Source organism: Ursus maritimus, unplaced genomic scaffold (genome assembly GCF_017311325.1).
Source record: "Ursus maritimus isolate PB19 unplaced genomic scaffold, ASM1731132v1 scaffold_2, whole genome shotgun sequence".
NCBI lineage: Eukaryota > Metazoa > Chordata > Mammalia > Carnivora > Ursidae > Ursus > Ursus maritimus.
The window spans coordinates 67,483,081-67,510,986 of NW_024424452.1; the positions used below are offsets into that span (position 1 = coordinate 67,483,081).

At 50.4% G+C, this 27,906-nt stretch overlaps 1 protein-coding gene across 1 annotated transcript in view; it reads left to right on the forward strand.

Moving 5' to 3' along the window:
- KIF26B (kinesin family member 26B) overlaps positions 1-27,906 on the forward strand; it is a 415,089-nt gene that overhangs the window by 371,750 nt on the left and 15,433 nt on the right. The window contains exons 11-12 of the mRNA XM_040634490.1: positions 24,751-24,913; positions 25,752-26,371. Coding sequence (XP_040490424.1) covers positions 24,751-24,913; positions 25,752-26,371 — 783 coding nt within the window. The remainder of the gene's footprint in view (positions 1-24,750; positions 24,914-25,751; positions 26,372-27,906) is intronic.

The following is a 27,906-nucleotide window of genomic DNA, read 5'->3' on the forward strand; positions in this document are numbered from 1 at the left end:
AGTTCACTACCCCTTCCTCGGGGAAAAGGCCATGCGCCGTTTCCTTCTGGGGATGCTCTTCGGTGAAGGCAGAAGTGACCGCAGTGTCCCGGCCCTCCACGCACCTGCCAGAATGCCCTTTTAAGATGCAAATCTGATGTCACCCCCTTCTGGAAATCCTGCAGGGCTTCTTGACGGCTACGGGATGGAGTTTAAACCCTTTTATGGCGCGTGAAGCTCTTCATCGTTTGGGCCACACCAACCTTTCCAATCACGGAAATTGCCTACAGGCTCCCGAACCCCCGCGGCCTCTCACGGCCCCCAGGCTGTGCACACGCTACTTTTTCTGCCTACAAAGGGCCTTGTTCGTTTGTTCACTCATTCATTCATTCAGTGGTTATCAAGAACATGCCATATTCGATACGGTCCTGGATCCCCTTCTTTAGCTAGTGACTTTCTGCTCGCTTCCCTTACCTGTTTTCATTGTGAAATCTGCCATTTACACAGACGTAGAGACACACCTGCCTGCTCTACAGACTAACAAACCAAACGCCCGTGTGCCCAGCACGCAGGTTAGGAAATAGAACATTTAGAAGGCCTGTGCTCTTCCAGGACTACGTCGCCCTCCCGCCTTTCCCTGAGGTGACCAGCTCGCTGAATTTTGTGTTTATAGTTCTCTAGCTTGCTTTACACTTTCACCACCTAAATTTGCATCCATAACAATAGATATTGTTTAGTTTTGTCTGATTTTGAACTTTACATAAATGGAAACGGTTTTCTCGGCTCTTCTCGAACTTCCTTTTTTCAACCAATATTTCATTTCTGACATCCATATTGATGTGCGGAGCTAGAGTTTATTAATTTTCTTTGATGTATGATTTTTCCATCGTCAGAGGATATCACAGAGTATTGGTTCTTCTGTTGGTGGATTTCCAAGAGATTTTTAAAAATTGGTTGTTGAATTTTGTCTAACCCATTTCTGCAGCTAATGAGATGATCACGTGGTTTTCTGCCTTTAATCCTTTAATATGGTAAATTACATTAATCAATTTTTTAATATAAAAAATCCTTGCATCCCTTCCTGCTTATTCTTGAAGGCTTACCTCAAATATCATCTCCTCTGAAGCCTTGTCTGATCTCCTTTCCTTCCTCCCGCTTCTTTGTTCCAGAAAAGTTGTTTCCCTCCTATAATCCCCTATGGTATTCTGAAGGTATTGTATTTTAGGCACTGATGTTATATTTTAATTATTTGTTTGCATACTTATCTCTCCTGTCGTATGAGCTCATCAAGATAATGATAGGCCTTTTTTTTCAGGTTCCTTATTTTTGCGCTAATTTGCATTAAATCAACCTGATTGAAACCCTTTTTTTTTTAAATTGAAGTAGAGTTGACACACACTATTACATTAGTTTCAGGTGTAGAGCATAGCGATCCAACACGTGTGTACGCTATGCTGGGCTCACCACACGTGTAGCTGCCGTCCGTCACCATACAACGCTATTTCAGTACCATGGACTACATTCCCTGTGCCATGACTTTTATCCCCATGACTTACTCATTCCATAACTGGAAGCCTGTGTCCCCACTCCCCTGCCCCCGTTTTGCCCATCCCCCACCCCAGCAATCATCAATATGTTCTCTGTATTTATGAGCCCGTTTCTGCTCTGGTGTGTTTGGTTTTTTTTTTAGATTCCACATATAAGTGAAATCCTATGGCATTTGTCTTTCTCTAATGGACTTACTTCACTTAGCATAATGCTCTCTAGGTCCATCCATGCTGTTGCAAATGGCAAGATTTCATTCTTTTTTATGGCTGAGTAATAGTCCATTGTATATACACCATATCTTCTTTATCCATTTGTCTATCGACGACACTTGAGGCTGCTTCCATATCTTGGCTTTTGTAAATGATGACGTCACAAACATAGGGGAACATGTATCTTTTCGGATTTTTTTCCTTTGCATAGATAGATACCCAGTAGTGGAATTACTGGAATATATGGTATTTCCATTCTTAACTTTCAGGAACCTCCTTACTGCTTTCCAGAGTGGCTGCACCAGTTCGCATTCCCACCAACAGTGCAAGACGGCTCCCCTTTCGCCTCATCCTTGCCAAGACATGTGATTTCTTGTCTTTCTGATTCTATCCATTCTGACAGGTGTGAGGTGGTATCTCATCGTGGTTTTGATTTGTGTTTCCCTGATGATGAGTGATGTTGAGCACCTTTCCATGTGTCTGTTGGCCATCTGGATGTCTGTTCTGAAAAAAATGTTTAGGTCCTCTGCCTATTTTTAAGCAGATTATTTGGGATTTTTTTTGTGTTGATTTGCGTAAGTTCTTTATATATTTTGGATATTAACGCCTTATTGGATATGTCATTTGCAAGTATCTTCTCCTATTCAGTAAGTTGCCTTCCCATTTTGTTGATGGTTTCCATTGTTGTGCAAAAGCTTTTTATTTTGGTGTAGTCCCAATAGTTTGTTTTTGCTTTTGTTTCTGTTGCCTGAAGAGACATATCTAGAAAAATGTTTCTACGGCTGATATAAAAGAGATTACTGCCTGTGTTTTCTTCTAGAAGTTTTATTGTTTCAGGTCTCACATTTAGGTCTCTAATTCATTTTGAGTTTATTGTGTATGGTGTAAGAAGTGGTCCAGTTTCATTCTTTTGCATGTAGCTGTGCAGTTTTCCCAACACCATTTGTTGAAGAGACTGTCTTTTCCCTGTTGTATATTCTTGCAAACTTTGTAGTAGATTAATTGCCCATATAATCCTGGGTTTATTTCTGGGCTCTCTGTTATGTTCCATTGATCTATGTGTCTGGTTTTGTGCCAGTACCATACTGTTTTGATTACTACAGCTTTGTAGTATAGCTTGAAATCTGGGATTGTGATGCCCCCAGCTTTCTTCTTTTCTTTCTCAAGTTTGCTTCACCTATTTGGAGTCTTTTATGGCCCATAAAAATGTTAGGATTATTTGTTCTAGTTCTGTGGAAAATACCATTGGTATTTTGATAGGGATTGCACTGAATCCCTATATGGACATTTTCACAATTTTGATTCTTCTAACCCATGAGCACAGAATGTCTTTCCATTTGTGTCGTCTTTAATTTCTTTTATCAGTGTTTTATAGTTTTCAGAGTACAGATCTTTGTAGTAACCAAAAGGTGTTTTATTTTTTTGGTGCAGGTGTAAACGGATTTTTTTTTTCTTAAATTCTCTTTCTCTTCATTCTTAGTATATAGAAATACAACCAATCTCTGTATGTTTATTTTGTATCCTGCATGTTTACTGGATTCATTAATTACTTCTGAGAGTCTTTTGGTGGAGTCTTTAGAAGAACGCCACTTCTTCTGTAGCAGATACGAGTCAGTCATCGGCCTTCAACATCTGCCTTACAACCCGGATGGGGCTTTATCATTGTCATGATCAGTTTCTTCAGTGGCTGAAAGGACAGTCTCTCTTGTGTAAAGCCCAGGAAAGTGCCTGCAGGCCCTTCCCATTTCTGGCTCCCTGAGTCTCTCCCACCATAGGGAATGGACAGATCCACAGCCCAAAGCCCTTGACGATCAAATTCTGAAAAAGCAACACTCCCCACTTGATTTCTTACTAGAAAAATGAGACCCTTCTTGACAATTTCCTTTGGAAAAGGAGACTAGCCACCTTTAAAAACCATACAATTTGGGGTGTCTGGGTGGTGCAGTCAGTTGAGCATCTGAGTCTTGGTTTCAGCTGAGGTCGTGATCTCATGGTGAGACTGAGCCCTGCGTCAGGCTCTGCACTCAGCACAGAGTTCGCTCGAGAGTCTCTCTCCCTCTCCCTCTGCCCCTTCCCCTGCCCTCGCTCTTGCTCTCTCTCTCAAATAAATAGATCTTAAATAGTAAAAAATAAAAACCATACAATTTGACCTTGCCAAAGGCGCTCCTCACCAAAGTAATTTATTTGAGTCTCTAATTTGTAAATTCAAAGGACCACATGATTATTCCTCTAAAAGCCTTCTGGATGGAGTCCAAATCACCCTCTTGTCATTAGTCCTCTGTTCAAAGACCCATGTAAGGACGCCCTTGACATGGTCTTGGAGCCGTGGGTGTTGTGCTGAAGCGTGAGCAGCGAAGCTACCTCTCTGAGCATTTGCTGAGCACGAGTCCAGTCTGTGCAACACGAACCGCCTGTTAATCGTCACGTGAACCTTAGAGGGAGAGGCTGCTGTTCCCTCCTTTCTGTAGATGAAGACACTGAGACACAGAAGGACCTAGCAAATCACCAGCTGTCCCGGGTGCAGTAACTGGGACGCTAGGATTAGAACTCGGGTAGTTTGGCTCAAAGCCCGCCCTTCCATTCACCACGTCGTTCCCCAGGGCGTGGTATGACGAAAGCACGCAGAGTTAGAGCAGACGGAGCTGGGCCCCGGCCTCAGCTCTGCACTGGCTGCCTGTGTCACTTAAGGCTCCATCTGTACGAGGCGGAGAAGGCTCAGGCTCATTGAAGGAAGTGACGCTTGGTGACGTGCTGCGAGAACACGACCACGATCTCTCAAGTCTCTTGCAGAGCCGTTGTCAGGCCCCTGGGAGTCCTGTACAGAGCCCGGCACGTAAGGAGCTCAGGCTCAGAATCTGTGCTCTCTGAGCTCGGTTGTGTGTTCATCGTGGCGCTGGTGAGCCGGAACGCCCTGCTGGCCTCGTCATTCTTGGGGTCTCACGAACATAGTGTGCCTCCCCCCATGCACCGAGGTTATGTTCCGTGCGGGCACTACCCAGGGGGAGCTGCACTTTTCTCTCCGGCCATCCCCGCATCAAACCCACCGTCCTCTGTCTCGTTCCTCCAGGAGCAGAGAGTAGACGCGAACATGCAGAAACCCATTAGGGACGGAGGTGAAACCTCGCTCGGTGTGCCACGGCCCGAGGCCACACGGGGGGCTGGCCGCTCCACCGCGGAATCCAGAGGACACAGATGTGGCTGACCGCGTGGCCAGCCCTGGGGCGCGCCGTGACAGAGTGGTTTCTGGTGCATTTCCATCTGCTCCCTAAAGGTCTGAGCGCACGTAGCGCAGTCGCATCATATGAAGCCTTGCTGAGCAGATTGGAGCAGAAAGTGAGTCGAGCCAGAGACTGAATTCCTTCCGTGACGTGGGCTGGCCGGCAGGGCTCCCGCTCCCAGCCAGGACGGCCCCAACTAGAACCCCAAAGGCATTACTTAGTTTGGAGATTTTACTCACTGGAGTGACGACCTGGAAGACCCCACAGTTGTGCCCGTGTGATTGATTTTTTAAACTTCATCTCAACCCCATGCGGCCAGTGCTAGAAATCGGGCAAGGGAGGTTCGTTCCAAAGCTCCTTTGTCACAGCAGCCTGGAGCCGACAGAAACAGCAAGAAATCTCTGTGGCCGCACTTGACCTTCCCCTGCTAGTGGGGCTGGTAAGGGACAAAATCATCAACAAGCAAAGTCTGCCCCCTCTTCCTCGCTGCCACCTCTCCACTCAAGGCTGCTGCCTCGTCCTCCCTGCGAGCGACCCCTCACGCGGCCCTCTCCGCCTCCCCCCTCCATTGCTGACGGCCCCCGGTGCCCGAGGCCTCCGTTAACTGCACACCCGCATCAGCTGAGCTGCTCCGTGGCTCCCCCTTCTCCGGCTCTGTGACCGGCGACGTCTCAGGTCAAGTTAGAACGGTCCTGAGAACGGCCTAACCGCCTAGACGGTTCCCACTCTTCCCAACCTCAGCGGCACTCATGTTGTCTGATACAAAAAGTGCGTGGCCGTCAGGCGGGTGTTGAACGGCATATCGTAGCAATTTGAATTCCTGTCTCCCTGGTGACTGGGGAGGCTGAGTTCTTCTCCTGCCTGGTGGTTAGTACTCTGTTGCTCCTGTTCACATCTTTCGCTCGGTATTCTGTAGCGCTGCTTTTCTTTTTTGTTTATCAGTTCGTAGAAATTCTCTGTAAACTCTGGATCATTTTGCACCATTTATCGAATCCCCACGGATCTGCGAGGGGGTCAGTCTCTGGGCTCGCCCCCCGTGCCGATACCAGACTGTCCCAGCCGCTTCGGGCTGTGTGAGTTCTTTTCGGCACGCTTGCTTTCCATCGAATGCATTTCTGCTCGTCGCTGTCTCCCGCCTCCTACTTTCTTTTGGTTTGCCTGGCTATTCTTTATCTCCATCTCAAGATGGCTCCTCGGCTTACCTTCCTCTCTTCCTTGCTCTGTAATATCAGCACTTAATTCTGTACATGACCCATTAGGTACTGTTTTGTCTGTATCCTCAAGTTTTGATAATGACAGTTATTTTCACTGTCCCTAGTTCAATGTATTTTCTAGCTTTCATTATATTTGCTGGTTGATCCATGGGACCAACGTCCACAGTTACGTGGAATCTGTTTGCTCCTTCAGGGCTAGCTTCGCTAGGGCGGGTACAGAGCACCTAGGGCTAGCTGGAACCACTGTTAGCGGACCCTAGCATTATTATTATTATTATTGTCGCTGTTGTTGTTGTTGTCGATGTTAGCCCCTTCTGAGGATTCCATCCCAACCCCGTATATTAGCAGATCTTTCCAGTCTGCTCGAACACACATGGAATGCCTGCTCTCTCCGGCTCTCTCCTTTTTCTTTTCTTCTGTTTTGCCCTGCAAATTGTAGCCACCTTGGCCTTCCCAAGTTCTGAACTTTGTCTCCCCTTCTCCATAGCGTGACTGCCTGGCTCTGTCTGGGCCTCCTCCTGGGTCCTGTGGCCTCTCCGGGTGGTGAGCTGGGGCGTTTGCGGGGTTCCCATCATTTCTTCCCCTTCTCTACTGCTCTTGTCCGGTATCCCAAACCCATTTTTGTGCTAATATTTTGTTTGGTTTTCTAGTTGTTTAAGGCTGGAGGGTAAATCTAGTTCTGTTTTTTCCAACGTGGCCAGAAGCAGAAATTGGTCATCTCTGATGAATTTCTTGTTTATTTTGTTTCTTTAAACATCTTAATTTCCTGAAGCATGTTAATCAACTTTTTGTTGTTTGTCATCTATGTTTGAACGTCTCGTTCAGCCACCTGTTGTTTCTGCTGGGTCTTTCTCATGGTGCCTTGATGGCGCGTACTTCTGCCCCAGGGCTGTTCAGTTGCATCCACATTTTTTTTGTGAGAACTCTTTGAGACCAAGGAAAAAGATGGTTTATTTTAGCATTTGTGTGTACTTCTGCTTGGTGCCTGGGATCACTACCAGCTGAGGAGACCCTACATGATATCCTCAGCTTGAACTATTTTGGACCACCCAGATATGGAGAATTGAAACTGCCAGCCTGCATTAATCCAGCCTGCAATTCCAAATTCTCAGGACGATTTCTTTTCTACTCAGTGCCGTTTTTCAAGACACACGTTTTATAGGGTGAGGGGGGGCGCAGGTGTCCAAGGGGATTTTCCTCTTAAAATCCTCATGTTGGGCAGGCTGTCGGCCGCATCTTCTGTTGTCCACGCTCTTCGAAGCCATATTAAATTAAGCTGAATATTACCTGGTTTGGCAAATATCTTCAGGGTCAAAGTAAACTTGCATGTTCTGCTCCGTTCTGGTGAGTTCCCAACTTCATTTATTTCTTTCGGCCTGACAATTCTTTATTCTTAGAAGCTCAGCAATGCGTTTAATAAGATTTGTGAAAATATCGTCTCCACGATGTTTAATTGTACTTGATAAGAAGGTCTTTTTAGGTACCTAGACTACCGTGTTGCTTTTTCTTGATACTTTTCTATATTCCGTTACACATATCTCTGTCTTCTAAATTATCCCTCAGGGAACCCTATAATTTACTGTCCAAACTGGGACTCTTTTCAGAGTAAAAGAATTAATATTAATTTTCTGAAACATTTTCTGACAAATCCATTTATATTAGTGGACTTGTAATCAAAATTACCTTCAAAACAATGATGTTTTCTTACCAAAAAAAATCCATGTGTACCAAAGAAAAAAATTTTAATCTCTTTATATTGTTTCTCCGAACATTCATATAAAGTAAGCAGAATAGTAATTCACAATCCACCGTTGTGCGTTTTAGTCCCCTTCACCAAATCTATACCTAATATCCTGTCAATGGGTTTTTTTTTTTTTTTTTTTTTTTTTTTTTTTTGCGAGACAGCGAGAAAGACAGCACCTACACGAGGTAGGGCGAGAGGGAGAGGGAGAATCTTAAGCAGGCTCTACGCCCAGCGTAGGCCCAAAGCGGGGCACAGTCTCGGGACCTACGCTGAAATTAGGAGTCAGACTCTCAACCGACTGAGCCACCCAGGTGCCCTGAGGGTGTCTTTCTTAAGACTATATTTTTCGGGTGCCTGGGTGGCTCAGTTGGTTAATCATCTGCGTTTGGCTCAGGTCATGATCTCTGGGTCCTGGGATCAAGTCCCACGTCAGGCTCCCTGCTCAGCGGGGAGTCTGCTTCTCCCTCTTCTTCTGCTCCTCCCCTGTGCTTGTGCTCTCTCTGTTTCTCTCTCTCAAATAAAGAAATCTTTTAAAAAAAAGGGCACGTATTGTATGGAGCACTGGGTGCTCTTATGCACAAACAATCAATGGAATGCTACATCAAAAACTAATGATGTATGGTGACTAACATGACATAGTAAAAAATTAGAAAAAACTATATTTTTTCTAGTACTGTCTTAGAGCTACAGTGTTTTTCTTCCTCACTGACCTCACTGCCTGTGTTTTTACGTCTGTGTGTGTGTGTATCAACGTATAAAGCTATGTTTTGATCAGTGCAGCTTCTGTTTCTCCTGGTAGATTATCACAGTCTGGTTGAAACTAAGACTTTATAGGCATCACAACCACTGCAAGTCCAGTGGAGTGGAATACGTTTCTAACTCAGTAAGACTGTTAGGTTTTAATTTTTAAAAGATCCCCCCCATGAAAAAAATTTTAAAAAATAAATAAAGATCTTCCCAAGTCAATTTCCAGAGCACAGTTCTAGAATTTCAAAATTTAATCCTTTATGCTGTTTCTTACTGCCCAGTATTCACGTAGTTCCTGCCTTGCTCTGCAGGGATGTATTGCAGGGTCCTACCTGTTTGTAAGTTTCCTTTCGTTTAATAACGCAATTCATTACAATCTTCTGATGCTGAGATTTTTTTTCATTTTATTTAAATTTATTAAAAATTTTTTATTTAATTTAAACAAAAATTTTTAAATTCAATATGATTAATATATAGTGTATTGTCAGTTTCAGAGGTAGAGTTCAGCGATCCATCAGTGGCTATAACACCCAGTGTCCGTTCCGTCACATGCCCTCCTTAATGCCCCCCCCAGCTACCCCATCCCCCTCCAGCAACCCTCAGCTTGTTTCCTAGAGTTAAGAGTCTCTTACGGTTTGTCTTAAGGCTGCAATTTTTTTTCATTTGTTGAGCACCTGATAACACTTACAACTTATTTTGAACAAAGGGTAATCGAAATGTAAAAGACCCGTTTCCAAAATTCCAATACCTTTTTGTAGAGCACGGAGGTAAACTCAGACAATAGATGTCAAAGTTAAAAAATGTCTAATGCCAGCAATGTCATCATTTAAGGAGTTCCTGAGAGCCCCAACATTTCTCAAATCCCACTGATGACAGGCGCAGAGAGAGAGCTGCTCGTTCCCCTAATGAAGTAGTTGTTTGTTTAACGTAAGATCGATCGTGACATCTTTGTTAAGATCAGTCACCCTGTAGAGGTGAGTCTTGCCGATTTTGACAACTGCAGCTTGCACTTCTCCGGGGAGAAACAGCAGCGTTTGAGCCCCGTTACTAGCTCCGTGCGGGCAGGAACCAGTCCAAGTGCGTTGTGCACACGTGTCTCCAGCCGTGGACACCACGTCCTTGGGGGAGCCCGGTCCGCTGCATGTGTCCCACACGCTACTCGACGGGACCGTGGAGGCCGAGAGTGAAGGTCTGTCCAACTCTTCCCAGCTCGCTGTTTCAAGTCTTAATAAGACTTTGTTTTTAAAGAATGAAAAATCCATAAACTGGGAGGATGCAGGATAATGGGCATAAATGGAGACTTTGGTGGGGAAACCAGCGCCTGTGATCAGCCCCGCAGAGCAGGGGCTCATGGCATTCGTGTTTACAATCCCAGGGCGGCAGAGGGCCCACCTCTGCCCTCGGGTGTGCGAACTACCTCCCAGCAGGCCCGTTTGTCTGAATAAGACTTTCTCGGAGGGGGCGGCTCCAGGCTTCGTAACAAGACCGTCAGCCTCACCACATGGGGAGCCGCCCCCTCCACTGACCCTTCCCTGCGGTGGGAGATCCTGGGTGCTATTGTGGAACACCTGTTTTACGAGCCAGAGGCATTGACCTTGACTCTACAACCCGGTTTTATCAGCCCTTTTAACCCATACGCGCTGCTGAGACCACACATTTTCGCTCTGGAGACCTTCATTTGGCCGGAGTCTTGTTGAAGCTGAGGGCTTCTTGGTTCTGGCTGTTCCTCTTTGGGGAATGTTGTACCTGGCTGTAAACGTCCCTCCTGTGATCTGTCCTCGAAGGCGGGGGCCGCACACACCCGAGTAGACCATGGCGTGTCCTCCAGAATGCTCTGGGAGGCTGGAAGAGTTGCCCTGCCGTCACATGGGGGAGACGGTGAGCCTTCTGCCTGGCACTCGCTCCGCCCGAGGCCTTGGCGTTGGCCGTAGTTTTACTCCGACTGCGGCTCCTACGAGGAGAAAGCCCAGGCAGTGCTTTGGAGTGAGGAAGCTGGGCGTGGAGACCTCTTTGATGGGGAGGTGCTCCTTTGATAATTTATTTATTTATTTATTTATTTATTTTTTTTTCAGTGAGGGATGGAATTATTTGGCTCACAGCGGAAGAGCCTGATGTGGGACTCGATCCCGGATCGCCAGGATCACGCCCTGAGCCGAAGGCAGACGCTTTAACGACTGCGCCACCCAGGCGCCCCTGATAATTTATTTAAATATTGATAGAAAGGCGACTCTATGCCAGGTACTGTGTCAGGCCCTAGATGTGTAGAAAAGAAAGAAGTGATCTCTGCCCATCTCACGCAGTTCTTCGAGAAGTAGGCCTTCTCCGTGGTATGGGACCCGCGGAGAGCCCTTCATAGCGCTTTTGAAATTTTTGATGTTTTGAGATTTTTTGAAATTTTTCTTTAAAAGCGGGGAGGCACAAAGACAGGGCATTGGAAGATGTGATGAACTCTAATTTGCAAACTTCTTGTCATGGGTGGGATTTGAGAAACTGCCCAGTTAAGGAGCTTGCAGGATTATCAGATATTCGGTTCTGAACTCAAACCACATTAACCCCATGTAAGAAATGGGCAGCCATTTGCCATTAGACGTATCAACGTAAAAGATGGAACTGTTGTGTCACCATAGCCTTTTTTTGCAAACAAAATAATTATTGCTGGAAACTCGAATCAGCTTCCTTCATTCTTTTTCAAGAAATGTGCAATTTCTTCACTTCCTTCTCCATTAAAATTTCGCAGACTCACTCTCAAAATTAAATGTTTGCATTGTGGCCTCTGTGTAACATCTTCTCTTCAGACATGCACCAGTAATGGAAACCATTCTCAAACTTAATTTCCTTTTAATTCCTTCCAATTACAATGCCGTGCTCTTGGTGCCAAGAGCCAATCCCATTGGTACATTTTGTGAAGACTGTGGGATCGTGTCTCTTTAAGCCATAGGGGACACCCGGAAGGCATTCCAACGGAGTTGCCCTCATCTTTTCCCAAAAGTGGGTTTTATGTGATTTTGAAAGAAGTTTAGCCCCGGGCAGTTTGGCACAGTGATGAACAACAATCTTTCAAGTTCTCCCCAGCTATTCCCGGTTAGTGGTCTGCGAGTAACAAGAACCATATTGGACGAGATCTTTACGAAACTCCACAGGCAATGTTTGGTCACTCTTATTGGCAGGCCTCTCATAGGAAAAGCAACATTGGAAGGTTGTTGAACCACAGGGGCCACAAAATGTGAGCTAAAATCTAAGAATGTTGACATGTTGCTCAAAAAGTTTGTGCATCGAAGGACACGATCAAGAGATCGAAACCCCACAGAACGGGAGCCCATCTTTGCAGGTCATATCTCCGATATAGGGTTCCTATCCGGAATATATAAAGAACTCCTGCAATTCAACAACAGCAGCAAAAATTCAATTGCTTCACACACGGGCCGAGGACCTGCATAGACGTTTTGCAGAGAAGACCTACAGAAGGCCCACAAGCACACGAAAAGATGCTCTGCGTCCTCAGCCACCAGAGAACTGCAGACAAAACCACAGTGAAATGCCACCTCACGTGCATCAGGAGGGCTGTTACTAAAGAAACAAATATAACGTTGGCCACGATGTGGCGAGATTGGCACCCTCAGGCGCGGCTGGTGAGACTGTGAAATTGTACACCCACCCCGGGAGACAGTCGGCCGTTCCTCAAAACGTTAGAGAATTTCTGTATTATCCAGCAGTTCCACTCCTGGGTATATCCTCATAAGCATCGGAAGCAGCAGCTTAAACAGATACTCGCTCACAGCAGCGTTCTTCACAATCACCCCCGGGCGGAAACTTCCCAAGGGCGCATCGGTAGATGAACGGAAAACAGCGTGTGCTATGTCCAGGCACTGGAACAGTATTCAGCTCACCTGCCTACCTGAAATGACTAAAATCGTAAATTGCATGTTGTGTGTATTTTGCTGCAATAAAAAAGAATAAGAGGAAGGGCAGTGATTTCCAAGGACACGAAGTCCCTGGGAGTTGCTAGGACTGTCAGACTTTTCCTTTATTTTTTTTGGGGGGGGGGTTAGCTAATTAGTGGGTTAGTGAATAGAGCTGGATGTGGAATTCCATAGGCGTAAAGCAAACAGCACTCCAGGCTGAGCTCCTGGGCTGCGCGTGGTTCAGGAAAGGCCCAGAAGTCCACACTTGCTCAAGGAGCTGTGGGTGGTGGGATGACCCGAGTCCCCCTGCCGGGAGGCATCTACAATATTTCCCAGCATCCTCCTCACTCTGTCCAGCTACAGACCCAAAGCAGCCAGATCATCTTCACAGTCACCCTTTATACGACGAGGAGGCGGCCTCCCAGACCGTCGGTCAACGAACTAACAAATGGATCAGAACCAGGGTCATGCCTGTCTGCAGCCCATGGGACACGTGCTCACGTCCCCCATCTTGGGGAATAATGGATTTTGTGGCAGTGGTGCTTCACCCTTCCCCTGGGACCATCTTCAGTGTCTCCCGCTGAGTCTTGGCAAGGCCATTAATCAGGAACCAGGGGGCAGGGGTGGAAGGAGAGGGCAGCGAATGGCTCGTCCTGCCCTCGACAGTCAGAATCCTGTTTGAAGCTCCACGCTGGTGACTTGAAGGAAAAGCCGCTGCACAGGGACAGATGTGAGCTCGACATCCCAGGCGGAGACACATTTAATCACCTAATCCATCCTCCCGAGAACCGGACTGAATCCTTTCTGACGGGATAATATTCTGTACCGCTGGCCTCAAATAACGAGCCAGCTTATGTCCTCTCTCCTGGAAGGTTGTCCTACAACACAGGATGCCCGCTGCCAGGCAGTGTGACTGAGCAGAGCGAGACCAGACTTCCCTGCCTTTCGCGTGCACAAGATCAGAACGCAGTCAAGGGAATGCAAACATGACCGCTCAGCGCTCGGATTTGCATTTCCTCTGTTTATCTAGAGACAGCAAGCATGGAATTGCCTAAATTGAACTCTGGACACTGGAGGTAGCCATGATTATAGCCCAGTGTGAGCATTAGGCCCAGACCCTTTGGCTGATGCGATTTGACCTCTTTCTAGCCTTTCCAAGGAATGTGGCACGAGAGGGACTCACCTGGGCTTCCAGAGCTGGAGAATAAAAGCCCCATAATTCACCCAGGACCCACACTGCTCTGTCACTTCAGGTTTTGCTTAGAGAGTTGGTCAGGAAAGTAGATGAAATCCTTCTGGATGCTTCCCTGCCATTTTTTGGTAAACACATTTCTTTTTAAAAAACTCTAATTACACTTGGAGATTTTCAAAGACCAGATTGTACAGCGTTCTAATGTCAACTGCGAGGGTCAGCCACGGACGGACTCTAGAGAGAGGTGCCATCGAAATGCCCGTCGGCATGTGTGTTCTGTATGTTTCAAACCTGAAACAAACATCACAGTTCATGGAACAGCACAGGGACATTCTTAAAATGTTGGTGTGTTGCTAAGGTGACACAGGAAGTGGGGAAATGGTGTAGCACGAGGGCAGTGGGAAAGATTTGAGAGAAGGCGTCAGGCAAGAGCAGGATTCCGTTATGTCAAGAACTCCATTTGTAACCTTCGTTGACTCTCTTTTTGAGAATTGTTTAAAAATCCACAGAGAAGGACAGGAGTGATCGCGTATCGGGAGGGGCTCTCGATCGCCACGGCAACATGACTCTTGCCGCCATCTCTGTCACCCATCGGTTCCTGATTCCCCTTTGGATTACCGCGGAGATCACTGGCCTTGGAGTTAACACGGGCTCGCAGACCTGAAGATGATCCACGCTTGAAGAACAGCGAAGTTTCTCCCCAGTACAGTGAGCTCATCTTTGCCCAGGGGATGTGTAAATGGTTATATGCAACATAATTGAGATGTTTCCTCATCCCTCCCCCAGTAAAGCTGTCCTCCACGGCTGTCGTGGCTCTATAAAACAGGACTGGACTACAGAAATGTCTAAGCATCGATAACTAATAATGGCTGGGGCCAAAGGAATTTTTTTATAGTGAACATACAGGGTTCTATTAGTTTCAGATGTATAATGTAATGATTCAACACTTCCATACATCACCCAGTGCTCATCACGACAGGTGCACTCCTGAATCCCCATCACCTGTTTCCCCCACCCCCCCACCCACATCTGGTAACCATCAGCGTGTTCTCTATAGTTAAGAGTTTCTTGGTTTGTCTCCTTTTTCTTCTTGTTTGTTTTTGTTTCTTAAATTCCACATATGCGTGAAATCATACGGTATTTCTCTTTCTCTGTTTGACTTATTTCACTTAGCACTATGCTCTCCAGCTCCATCTGTGTGGTCGCAAATGGCAAGATTTCATTCCTTTTACGGCTGAATAATATTCCACCATATATATAGACCACTTCTTCTCTCTCCGTTCATCTGTTGAAGGACACTTGGGCTGTTTCCATCCCTTTTGTGAGGCCAAATGAATTTTAAAAAGGAGGTGAAACTTCATGGAGCGCCTGGGTGGGTCAGTTGGTGAGGGGTATGCCTTTGGCTCAGGTCATGATCTCGGGGTCCTGGGGTCGAGTCCCATGTCGGGCTCCCTGCTCAGCGGGGAACATGCTTCTCCCTCCCCCTCTGCTCACCACTTGTGCTTGCTCTCTCTAGTGCGCTCTCTCTCAAATAAATAAAATCTTTTAAAAAATAAACTGCAGCGAATGATAGAAACATTATTACTCCTAATCCGGTCCTGCAGGTGGATTAAATAATGAGTGTGCACCTATCACAGATCAGTCTGCATGGTTAGTAAGTGCCGAGGACCTGGTTATTGACTCATTAAGCACCTCGTGCTGTATCTTAAGCCTCATTAGCATACACAATTTTTGGCAATCTGTGAATTCAGGGGAAAGCTTTGGGCCTACTTCCTATTTGTCCATAAGATCTACTAATTTGTCTCCTGGGCTGTTGTTTCTAGTTTTTGTTTTGTCTTGTTTTCCATCAAAGTGATGATAACATTCTTAGCTCCCGATCATGCTAAGAGTAAAGATAAATATAGGATCTTTCCCCTTCTGTCCTAGAGCTCATCTGTCATTAACATTGTTCAAGTTACTGTACAGAAAGGTCCAAATAAAAAGAAAGATCAAAATAAAAGCACAGCTCCTATCCTCAAGGTTCTCAGGATCTTGCTGAAGAAAAGCGCTAGCTGGCATTAGCCACACCATGGGGTTTCAGGGCACAGACTGCCAAGTTGGCCCCAGACTTCCGTAGAGTCCAGCTGCAAAGTTAGAAGACTTTACACAAGCCACTCTCACTTCTGACACCAGTGGTGAGTTTGAAGGGTTCCCAAGCCCTAGCCCAAGGAAGAGGTGCATAGGGTTCCACACGCGGAACACAGTGGGTCACCCTCCCAGTGTCCGGGTGTGACAGTACGTGCAAGCATTGCCACCCCGAAGGCTCACTTGAGCTTTGGTGAGCAGACTTTTTACTGGGGCTTCGTTATGTAGGTGTGACTGATTGATTTCCACCATGGTCTCACTCGGTCTACACGTTGACTGACACAGCACGGCCCGAAGTCCCTGACCTAAATCCTACGGTTGATCTTTGTGGTGTGGCCAGTCCCTGCCCTAAACGAAGACCCTCCTAACAGGTATGACACAGGTCACCTCCCAGAGGCTGAGAGCAAAGGCTAGACCTCTTCGGGCAAAGCCATGTCCTTTAGTACACAAGAACTCTGAGCAGAGAGGAAGTGCTGGATTTCGTGGTAGCGGAAGGCAGGCTTGAGCTTGGATGACCGATCAAATATTTGAGGAGCAATGGAAGGAATGTGGAATATTCCCAAGCAAGAGAACCTTTAAGAGAGGATATGATAAATGTCTTTTAAAATGTGAAGGGCCAGTGTGTGCACAAGGATTATTCTTACCCTGTGTTGCCCCTAGAATACAGTGCGTGCCCATGGTTAGAAGCCTAAGGAAGATTTAAGTTCAGTAAGGAAAAACTTTCTGATAACTGAGGCTCTTCAAAAGTATCACGCAGGCTGTCCTGGGAGCTGGTAAGTTCTCAGTCATTCAAAATATTCTGGCAAGGAGCAGATCGCCTGCTACAGTGGCAATTCTTTTCCAGGAAATGCAGCAACCCCGAAAATCCTTCCAACTCTGATACTCTGTGCTTCTAAGAATACTGTTTTTTAAATTTAATTTTATTTTTTTAAAGATTTTATTAGAGAGAGGGAGAGAGAGATCACAGGGAGGGGGAGAGAGAGAGGGAGAAACAGACTCTGCTGAGCAGAGATCCTGACTTGGGGCTCGATCCCAGGACCCTGGGATGATGACCTGAGCTGAAGGCAGACGCTTTACCAACTGAGCCACCCAGGCGTCCCTCAAAATATTGTTCAGCCTGACTCAGGATCATACCCTGGAATCAGTGGACTCTCTATCCCTGATTCTCATTGTAGAAATCCCCTTTAAAATACCTATGTCATCCCTGCGTGCTACGGCCCTGGAATGAATGTCCATTTTCCTGAGCAGAACTGAGAGTATCTCGAGCAATTCAGAGTCTACTCATTCTGAGTGGTCAGCAACTTAGACCAGATGGAAGTGTTTCCTTGCTCTAGACGAGGAGGCTTGAATTGTTTAATAAGTGAATAATGTAAAAACAAAGTTTTCATGGGACACATTCAGCTTCTGAAAGTGAACCCATGTATTACCAGTTTAGCCACTGCAAGTACGTCTTTTTTTTTTTTCAAATTTTATTTATTGGAGTACATGGGGGGAGGGGCACAGGGAAAGAGAATTCTCAAGCAGACTCCCCACTGAGTGCAGAGCCCAACATGGGGCTCATTCTCACGGCCCTGAGATCACGATCTGAGCCGAAATCAAAAGTCAGATGCTTAACAGACTGAGCCACCAGGTGCCCCACAAGTATGTCTTATTAAATGAGTTTGAGGCAGATTAGTTAGGATTTTACCTGGAAACCTTCTGATAGCTCAAAATTTAGTATAAGCTACATCACATACTTCTCTTAAAATATTCTGTCAAGACTATTCACTGTTTATAGTTGGTCTTTCTCATGAAGGAGGTGGAATTAATGTGAATCTTCTCTTATTCAGATAAATGGAACACTGATATCCAGGGTCAAATGGATTTGTGCAGCCCAGATTTCCTTAGGCTCCGTCTTCCTGTGTGTACCATGGTAAACTATTAGAGTCCTAAAGCAGGCTTCGCTGGCCCCCACCCGTGCATGCAATGCAAACCCTTTAGCTTGCGTGAACTGGCTTGCCATCCGGTAATTCCCAATGTCCTGTTCTCAGGAATGCCTCATCATACATAGAACAGCAGGCCCCTGTGGGGCACCGTCCCTTCTTTCCTGCCTCTCTTTGGGCACTGCCACCAAAGCTCTAGAGCCACCATGGTGACAGCCCTAGGTAAGCGGGATGGCATACGGATGAGCCATCTCTCCCGTGTATTTTTTTAAAAGACTTATTTATTTTAGAGCGCAGGAGAGGGGGCGAGGGAGAGACAGAATCCTCAAGCAGACTCCATGCTGAGCATGCAGCCCAACGCGGGGCTTGCTCTCTCAACCGCGAGATCTCCATCTGAGCTGGAACCAAGAGTTGGACGCTGCACCGACGGAGACCCCAGGCCCCCTCCCCCATCTCTCCCGTGTATTACCCAGTGTCAGAGGCCTTCCGGAATGGTGCCCTTTGTGCCTCAGCCTTCTGTGATGTCTAACAGGAACGCTGTGAGCAAACAGGTTAACCTTGACCACTCTCGGTGGTTACAGTCTCAGGCCCTCTACCAACAGGGGTCTCAGGTTAAGCAGCACGAACTCAGACCAGGCGCCATATTGGTTGGGTCACCGGGCTGGTCCTTCAGCGGGTACTGGGTGGTTCTCCACAGGGTCCTTCTCTAAGCTCTTGCCCGATGAGGGAAGTCAGCACCTCTCAGCTAAATGCCTTGCTTCTAGAGGCGCCTCTAATGCACGTGCGGGTGCCAGAGTCCCTGTCCCGTCTGAGAGCTGGGCTTCTCTGTCCAGTTTGCCTTATTATGCTCCCTGCTCCCAGTGGCCCACGACGCCACCGCTTATGCCATCGGCAGCACAAAGGGAACTATGTCGGAACTACTCTAGCTTCGTGGAACTCCTTTTGAAAATGCCTTTAGGATAGCGTGGCTCATACCCAGCTGTTGGTTCTTCTGTCACAGCCAGAACCAGATCATTCCTGCCCTGAAACGCTGGCCTTCTCGAGGGGGACGTTGCTGAGAAAAGGCCGCTCCCGCAGAGCAGGCGGTTTCCCTAAAGAGAAGCCGTACAAAGTCTTCTCCCAAAAGTGTGCATGTCTGTGAAGCAGTCATGAGAAGGGGGCCACCGAGTCCCTCGCAAGTAAATAAACCCAAGGGAAGTACATTTCCCCCCGTAGATGTACGCAGTTCAGTCTGGCGGCTCAACAATGTCCCAAAGGTGTCCACTGGGGACCTAGAAGACAGGATGAGGACTGCCCTCCCCCGGAGGTCCCCTGGTCCCCTGTACTTGGGCTGGCCTCAGGAGTCACTGGCGACCCCCTGGGTGACAATAGGGAAAGATGTTCAGACCAATGGGGTGTGGATAGGAAGGAGGCAGTGGGAGAGAGCGCGTAGAGTTCCATTTGAGTGGCCCAAACTAGGTCAAGTTCATGACGTTAACCTACCTCTTCTTTTCCTTTCCGTCCCTGCTTCCTTTCCACTGTCCTCTCTCCTCCTGGCATTCGGCGGGTGGATGCAGGGGCCTGGGGGCAGGGGGCAGGGCTGCGGGGTCAGAACTCTCCTGGCTGGCTTGAGACCCAGCAGCTCTTGGCTAGCAGGTCAAGGTGCTGCCTGAGGCCCTACAGCACATTCCAGCAGTTTCTGGGTGTAAAATACGTAGAAAGTGGGATGGTTTCTAGAATGCCGTGTGGCTCCAGGGTCAAACCCTTAAGAACGCGAGGGACGCCAGTATTTTCTTGGCATTGATATATTCATTGTTACCTTGATCTGGGATATCTGGCACCTGCCAGAATCCCGTGTGCGTGGTTTCCATTCTCGGATACTGATGGCGCAGTGCTCGGAGGAAAACGCTCTCCCGTTTCTAAAGAACAGCCTGCCCGTGCGCATGCGGGGTGCGAGTCTGCGGTTTATAGGTCTGCTGTGGTCCCACCGCCCACAGGAGGCTTTCTCTTGCAAATCGTTCCGGAGCTTAGTTTTCTGGATTAACGAAGCTCCTTTCTTTCCACTTCATATTGAGAATTATTATGAATTGACAGGAGTGGACATCTATAGTCTCCATGAGAAGCAGGGCCGAAGGGAGGGCGGCTCTGGGCAGGCCGCCCGACGTGGCGATCCAGAGCTCACCACCTCGGTCTCCTTCACCAGGACTCGGTTCCCAGGTGCCCCACTTGGTACCTCCAGGGTTCTGTCACTGCCTTTCTGGAAAAGAAGGATACTTGGCGCTGCTTATTGAAAGGAAAGGCCTTTTTCGCGTGCCATGACCTGGCCAGCACCGCCAGGTGACACGGACAGCTTGTATTTTGGCAGAACCCTGGACCGTCTCGCCAGCTGGGAGGGTTTGGGAAGCTTTCCTCCCCCGAAGGTCCGCAGACAACACGCTGAGGATTCCAAACCACCATTTCCGAAAGGAATTGAGAGTTTTGTGGGGTGTTTGGGGCAAATAAATGTCAGCCACATAGGAGGATCCCAGCCCACAAGACAGACCTAGCTGTCCGGGGGGGTGAGGGTGTTTCTAGCGGTCAGGGGGTTATGGTGACGGTGGGGACGGCGCTCGGCCTCGGAGGGGTCTTTGCATATCACGTGCAGTGTGAGATGTTGTGCTGTTGGCGTTAGGTGTGTTTACCGTGTGTGCGCCTCGATGGGTAGCCGGCTCTGTGATTCCGACCCCGCCGCTCCTCCCCGCCCCGTCCCCGCCCCTGCCCCTTGCATCCAGGTGGCGTGTGCTCGCCAGGCGCTTCTTGAAGGAGCTGCAGCAGACGTGAGTGGGTGAGTATGCGTGGCCTCACAGCCCCTTCGCAAGGACAGGCTCTGCTTCTGTGTGCGACAGGAGGTGACGTGGGCAGTTGCCCGTAGCTGCGTCCTGGCGCTCGAGGGACTGCTGACGCTCGGGATTTGTTCCTCTGCCGGTTTCCGTTCAGCGAGAGACGACTGACTAGCAAAGAAATCACCATCCACCTCCGTGCTCTGGTTGGTGACTCCCTGGTGCTGTGTCTGGGATGAGACCAGGCTGTGCCATTACTCTAGGACACAGGGCAAACAAAACAAACAACCCCCCCACCTTTTTCCATAAAGGACCAGATAGTAGACATTTGTGGCTTTGTGGGCCACACAGGCTCTGTCGCGACCATTCAGCTCTGCCGTTGTAGCCCCAGCGCAGCCAGAGCTGGGCTGTTAATAGGCGGGGCTGTGTTCCAATAAAGCTTTATTTACAAAAGCAGGTGGTGGGCCGGCGTTGGGCTGCAGGCCCCAGTTTCTCAGCCCATGTACGTCCTCATCACGATGCTCTTAGTATTATCGCTACGAACATTTGTTCATGATCCTGTTCTTGCGGTGTCTAAAAAAAGTCAACTTGTGGTAAAAAGCAAGACATTTTCCCAAAAATTTTAACAGACGTGTGCCGTTTGGGGTGGGAGGGAGGTGGAGTATGTGTGCCTAGAACGTGGCTGCTTCAAAGAGGGGCACGGTCCTTCCCCAGACCCCAGTCGGCTCTGCTGTCACCGGTCCCCTCCTGCCTCCACTGTCCTGCCCAGCCAGGACCCCTCCCACGTGGCCCTCGAGTCTCTAAGTCCCTCCTCCATACTGGCCCTGGGGCTCGGGGGCCGCTAGCTCCGCACCTGCGAGTGTCTCTTCCTCTTGCCTCAGCCTCGATGCGGAGGCGCGGACGAATCTCTGCTGCCTTTTGCCCTAGAAACTCTTTCAAATCTTTATTTTCCTACCAAAGACACTGAGTAAAATCTACAGTTTTCAGCCTTTAGTACCCTGCCCCTTCTTTCACCTTCCCTCCCCAACTTAACTGTCTTTGTTCTGAGTTAAAAGATCATTGCAAGGTGGAAAAAACCCAAAGCTTTATAGCCACCATTTTTCAGTCCCATAAGGAGATGTTTGAGACCCGCGTGAAGGAGTCTTGCTCGCGGTTTTACTGGCTTTCCTCGAGGAGAGCTGAACTGCTCGTTGCCAAGCAACACACATGCCCTGGCTTCTTCCAACAATGTGGACTCGGAAAAAAACGTTCTGTGATTGACTCATGAATGGGGAATCATGTGGAACTGCGCAGGGCAAACAGTTTGGTGTGACAACGTCCTGTGTTGATTCTGGCCCCTTTGCCAAGGACTTACACGCGGCTGCACAGAGAAGTGAACAGAGCGTGTCCTCAGCCACGTGCACCTGATTAACAGGCGTTAACATGAGGGACTTCAGAGCCCCATCGACCCCTGTCACTGTGGATTCCATATTTGCGAATTACATGCAAACCAACGCGAGTGGTGCGTTTGCTGTCATTTGCAGACGTGCGAGCTGCCTAAACCTTTGAGGGCTCGGGGCACAGGTTCCCAGGAGCGGTGGGGCAAGCCAATGCCCTGCCTCCTTGTTTCGTCTCTCTTCCTACAAACCAGGGCCCTTTGCGGAGCGGTTTGTATGTGTGCGCGTTTTGTTGGCGGTCACAGTTCCCAGTGGCCCGGAGCACAGTGCTGTGGCCAACGCTCCCTGGTTCAAGAAGGCTGGCATGTGCCTTATGGAGGAAAGACATATGTTAGAGAAGCTTGGTTCAGGTAAGACTTAGAGCGCTGTTGGCGGGAGTTCCATGCTAATGAATCAATATGCTTCCTCCAGAAAAAGGAAGAGGGCATTCACCGATCTATCCTTAGGCTGCTCCGGAAGGTATAAGGTAACCTCTAAAGTGCATGACGAAGCTGTGGGGAAAATGGCTGTATTTGTGGATCCATAAGATGACTGATAAAATTCTTTAAAAAAAAAAAAAAAAACAGTGGACAATATCGAGAGGCTGAAAGCCAAAGAAATTTATGTTCATGTTACCCAGAGGCAGGAAAATGTTAAACCCTTCTCAGCCAGTGTTTTATTATAAAGAGTGCATAGAATTAATAATTTGTAAGAAAGGTGTATTAAATCAGGTGACTTGAGACAGGAGCCCCCGGAACAGGGTTACGTCCTGATTCACCGCGGGGCGCTGTTCCCGGCCGTGTGCCCTACTTCTCCATTCACAGACACTTAGACGAACACGACCGCCACGAACAGGAAGAACGGACCCAAAGGATCACAACTTCACCCGAACGGGATCTGTCTTCCACTTGAAGACACGGGGAAGACCAAGCCTGGGCCTTGCCCCGGTGCCGTGTCGCGGCTCAGCATGTCTGCGGGGTGGGACCTGACTTCCTATCCGGTCATCGGTGCCGGTGGCATCCCTGACGTGCCTGCTGGAAGTGAAGTGTTGGCCGCTAGGTCTGAACCCCCTGCACACCCCCTACCTGTCCTAGTCCATTAAAGCAGCTGAAACAGACGACCGCAGACTGGGGGGTGGTGGTGGCTGAAACCGCAGACATGTCTTTCCATTCCAGAGAAGTCCAACAAGGCACCAGCAGATCCTGCATCCCGTGAGAGAGGTTTCCTGGTTCATAGACAGCCACCTTCTCACGACAGCCTCACAGGGCAGAAGGGGCCAGGGAGCTCCTGCAAGTTCCCCTCATTAGAGCCTGATTCCCGTTCATGAGGGCTCTCATGAGCGGTCCCCTCCCGAAGGCCCCACCTCCTAATGGCATCACCCCAGACGTTAGGGTTCAACCTATGAATCTGAGGGACATAAACACTCCGTCCAGAACACTCACCTTGCACGACCTTTATCACTGACGATTTCGCTGGAAGGGAAACCCTGATGTATTTTTTAAATTGCCCTGGAACTGAGCCACAGCGAGCCCGGCCTCCCGAACTGACACCTTAATTGGGTCCAGGTGGAAAGGCAAACGATGGCCCGTCCCCCAGTCTTCCTCCCTGAAGGCCTGATGCAGGTCACATGTGGTTTCCCCGTGTCCAAGGCCTAGCCTCTGCTGACAGCAGCCTGCCTCTCACAGCGGGTCTGCCGAGCTGGACGGCCCCTCTCCAGGGAGCTCTGCGGGGGTGGCTGGCGGGCAACGTGGTGGGCACACGGGCGTGAGGACGGGCCCCTTGCACCCGGCGTCATGAACACGACAAAGAGCTATGCACGCACGGCACAGGAAACACAGAGGCTGCCTCTGCCCTCGGGATCAGGGAAGGCTCCAGAGCAGAAATGACATCTGGCAGCAGCTAAGGCGGTGAGCGCCGAGGATGACATAAGCAGAAGCCTTTAAGAGCAAGGCAGGGAGAATGTGGGGACAAGGGTAGGAATGGAAAAACGGGAGCCATTCTTCCAGGTCAGTCTTTGAAGAGCCTGGAAACACCATCTGTAAATTCCCAGGCCTCATTATCACCCCTCAGGGCCCTGGCCCTCCACGGCACCTGCAGAGTCCCCAGAGGAGGGCTTTCTAGAAAGTTGCTCGTTCCATGGCTGCTGACCGCAGGCTTGGGGCAATGTCTGCCTTGCCCCACTTGTGATCAGGATTACATACGCTTTCTACTGCATTCCCGCCGTGTGCAAATACGAGAGTAAGAGACCATGGTACTAACCGCCTGCAACTCTGCAAATGGCCTATGTTACAAACATGCAGACTTTCCACGCGGGGTCGTGGCTGACAGGCGGCTTTCCCCTGTGGCGACCACTTGCGTGCAGACGCTTGCAGAGAAGGGCCGTGTGTGCAGACGGCCTGCCGATCGCCAGCCACGAGCCGTTCTATCCTCCTCCTCCTTCCTATCCCCAGCCCCCATTACGCTCCAGGTCCCACACACCCGCGCAGACACTCAGCATTACCCCCGACAGCAGGACAGCGGGGTCAAGGGAGGTGTTGGGAGCACTTGCTCAGCTGCCGACTGCGCACAGCCCCGTGCTGGAAGACGATGCTCATCAGAGTGCTGTTTAAAAAAAAAAGGGGAGAAAAAAAACCCCACCCCACCACCCACAAGAGCCACGTAGAGGCCCTAAGTCCTACCCTGACAGCCAGAGCGAAGCCTGGCCCACTAATGCAGCCCTAATCCACTTTGTCCGGCAGAGAGAGCAAGCTCACCATGCTGCTGCGGGAGTCCCTGGGGAACGTGAACTGTCGCACCACCATGATCGCGCACATCTCGGCCGCCGCCGGCAGCTACGCCGAAACCCTGTCCACCATCCAGATCGCCTCGAGGGTGTTGAGGATGAAGAAAAAGAAAACGAAGGTAAGGAACTCCCAGGGGTGCAGCGGAGGGAGGCGCTTTCGGAGCCCCATCCCGGAGCGGGCCAGCACTTCTAGTCCCCGAGCCCCCGGGGCAGGGGTGTGCGGCGCTGCCCACGCTGCCCGGTGGTCAGTTGGGGTGGGAGAGCTGTCGGGCTGGCCACGTCCCTTGCCCCCGACGGCTGCCGGGCATCCAGCCCAGACCCCTACCCGGGAGGGCTCGGCCCGCTTTTAAGCAGTTGGGAGGGACTGCTGCTCCTTTGGGATGAAGAACTGGGGAGGGATGAGAAATACCCCATTTCTCTCTTCCTGCTTTTGTGGCCCTACTTCCCCTGCACATCCGGGAATCATGTCTAGGCTCCTGGGCTTTGCCGTGTGAACTCTGGTCTCTGGAAACGACCAGCTCGTGTTCTCAGAGGCAAAGCCAGGACGGTGGTGGCGTGACAAGAATGTGTTGGAAAGCTGTCATGATTGAGGTCCCTAGGGCACAGCTGGTGAAGTGGGAAGCTTTTTTCCTCTTGTTTTTGTGTCTCTTTTTTTGGGGGGGGTGTTTGCCAAGGCAGTGACCCCTTAGCTTTTGGGAGGTCGGACGTGGCCTGGGCTGGTCACCTCCTTTCCTGAGCAGGCTCTGTGCCCAGCGGGCCACACAAGGGCTGTTCTTCCCACAAGAGACCATGGTGTGCAAGGCTGGGGTACACCGTCCTGGCACACGAGGAATGGCCCAATGCAGGGAGGCCAACCTGGGGCGGTCTTGGGGGGCTGCACGGAGCCAGCTTGTGGGCTCGCGGGGAGGGCTGGCGTGGAAGAGCTGCCCCTGTTAACCTCCCTCCTCTCACCCACAGTACACATCGAGCTCCTCTGGCGGGGAGAGCTCCTGTGAGGAAGGCCGGATGCGCAGGCCCACCCAGCTGCGGCCTTTCCAGGCCAGGGCCGCAGTGGACCCCGACTTCCCCATCGCTCAGCTGTCCAGTGAGCCGGACTACTCCTCCAGCAGCGAGCAGTCCTGCGACACGGTCATCTACATCGGGCCCAATGGCACGGCCCTCTCGGACAAGGAGCTCACGGACAACGAGGGCCCTCCTGACTTCGTCCCCATTGTGCCGGCCCTGCAGAAGGCCCGGGGCGACAGCCGGCCTGCAGAGGCCGGTGGGGCTGCAGCCAGCAAATCGGAAAGGGACTGTTTGAAGTGCAACACGTTTGCCGAGCTGCAGGAGAGGCTGGGCTGCATCGACGGCAGCGAAGAGCCCAGTCAGTTTCCTTTCGAAGAACTGCCTGCCCAGCTTGGGGCAGAGCAGGCCAGCAAGTGTCCCCCATTAAGCCAGGCGGCCGGGGCAAACCCCCTCTGTGAGTCCGATAAGGAAGATAACGGGTCCGACGGCCAGTCCACCGACAGAGAAGGCACCGACCCTCCCGCCTCCAAGATGCAGAGGAATCAGTCGCCCGGTCCAGCGCTGCCCGGCAGCCCCACCCCCGCCTCCCCCAGGAGCATCCCCGGCAGCAGCAGCAGCACAGCACCTCCAGCCTCCAGAGCAGCCGGGAGAGCCTCAACTCCTGCGTTTGTGGAAGGTGCCCAGCCGCGCTAGGGGCCTCCCGCCGCGCCTGGGCATCGCCAGCCTGTCCAAGACGCCAGAGTACAGGCCGGCCAGCTCTCCCTCCCAGAGATGCAAAGTCTACACCCAGAAGGGCGTCCTGCCTTCTCCTGCCCCCCTGCCTCCACTGGGCAAGGATTCCAGCCTGGTCTCCAGCGAGTCCCTGCTGCAGCCCGAGGTACGCACCCCCCCGGTGGGAATGAGCCCCCAGGTTTTGAAGAAATCCATGTCTGCTGGGAGCGAGGGGTTCCCCGAAAGCCCCGGCGAGGACGAGCCCCAGGCAGCGACTTCTCCAGATTCCAAGAAGGAGATCCTGAGCACCACGATGGTGACGGTGCAGCAGCCACTGGAGCTGAACGGCGAGGACGAGCTGGTGTTCACGCTGGTGGAGGAGCTGACCATCAGTGGGGTCCTGGACGGCGGCCGCCCCACCAGCATCATCAGCTTCAACAGCGACTGCTCCGTGCAGGCCCTGGCCTCGGGCTCCCGGCCCGTTAGCATCATCGGCAGCATCAGCGAGGACCTGGATGGCTACTCCGGCGTGGCGCCCGTCTCCGAGGTCAGCATCACACAGTTCCTGCCCCTCCCAAAGCTGACCCTGGACGAGAAGGCCCGCGAGGCCGGGAGCAGACGTTCGTCCATCAGCTCCTGGCTGAGCGAGATGAGTGGTGGCAGCGATGGCGAGCAGTCCTGCCACAGTTTCATAGCTCAGACGTGCTTCGGGCACGGGGAGGCCATGGCAGAGCCCCCGGCCTCGGAGCTCGTTGGCAGCATCCAGAACAGTGCCGTGGTGTGCTGTGAGAAGCCCAAGGCAGGCCCCGACAACTTGCTCATCTTGTCCGACGTGGGCGAAGACTCCTTCAAAAAGGCGGCCCCCATCAAAGGCTGCAAGATCTCCACACTGGGCAAAGCCATGGTCACCATCTCCAACACGGCCAACCTAGGCGGCTGCGAGGGATACATCCCCATGAAGACCAACATCACAGTCTACCCCTGCATCGCCATGAGCCCCCGGCCCGTCCAAGAGCCTGAGGCATCCACTGTCCCCACCGTCAGCTCGGCGCCCAGAGCAGCCCAGTCCCAGGACAGCAGGGAGACTGGTGCCAGGGCAGAGATGCAGTTTGAGGACCCGTGGCTAAAACGAGAAGAGGAGGTCAAAAAAGAGAGTGGCTATCCCAGTGAAGAGGGAACTGGGTGTGAGGCCGCCACAGGCCCCCCGAAGCCTGAGGCCAGGGCAGAACAGGACAGGAAGGCCAGCCCCGGGGACGGGCTGAGCAGCAGCAGCCGTGAGATGTCCGCCTCACCTGGTAGTGACAACTTCAGGAGGGTCGTGGATGGCTGCGAGATGGCCCTGCCAGGCGTGGCCCCCCAGAGCCCCGTGCACCCCAACAGGAGCCTAAAGTCCAGC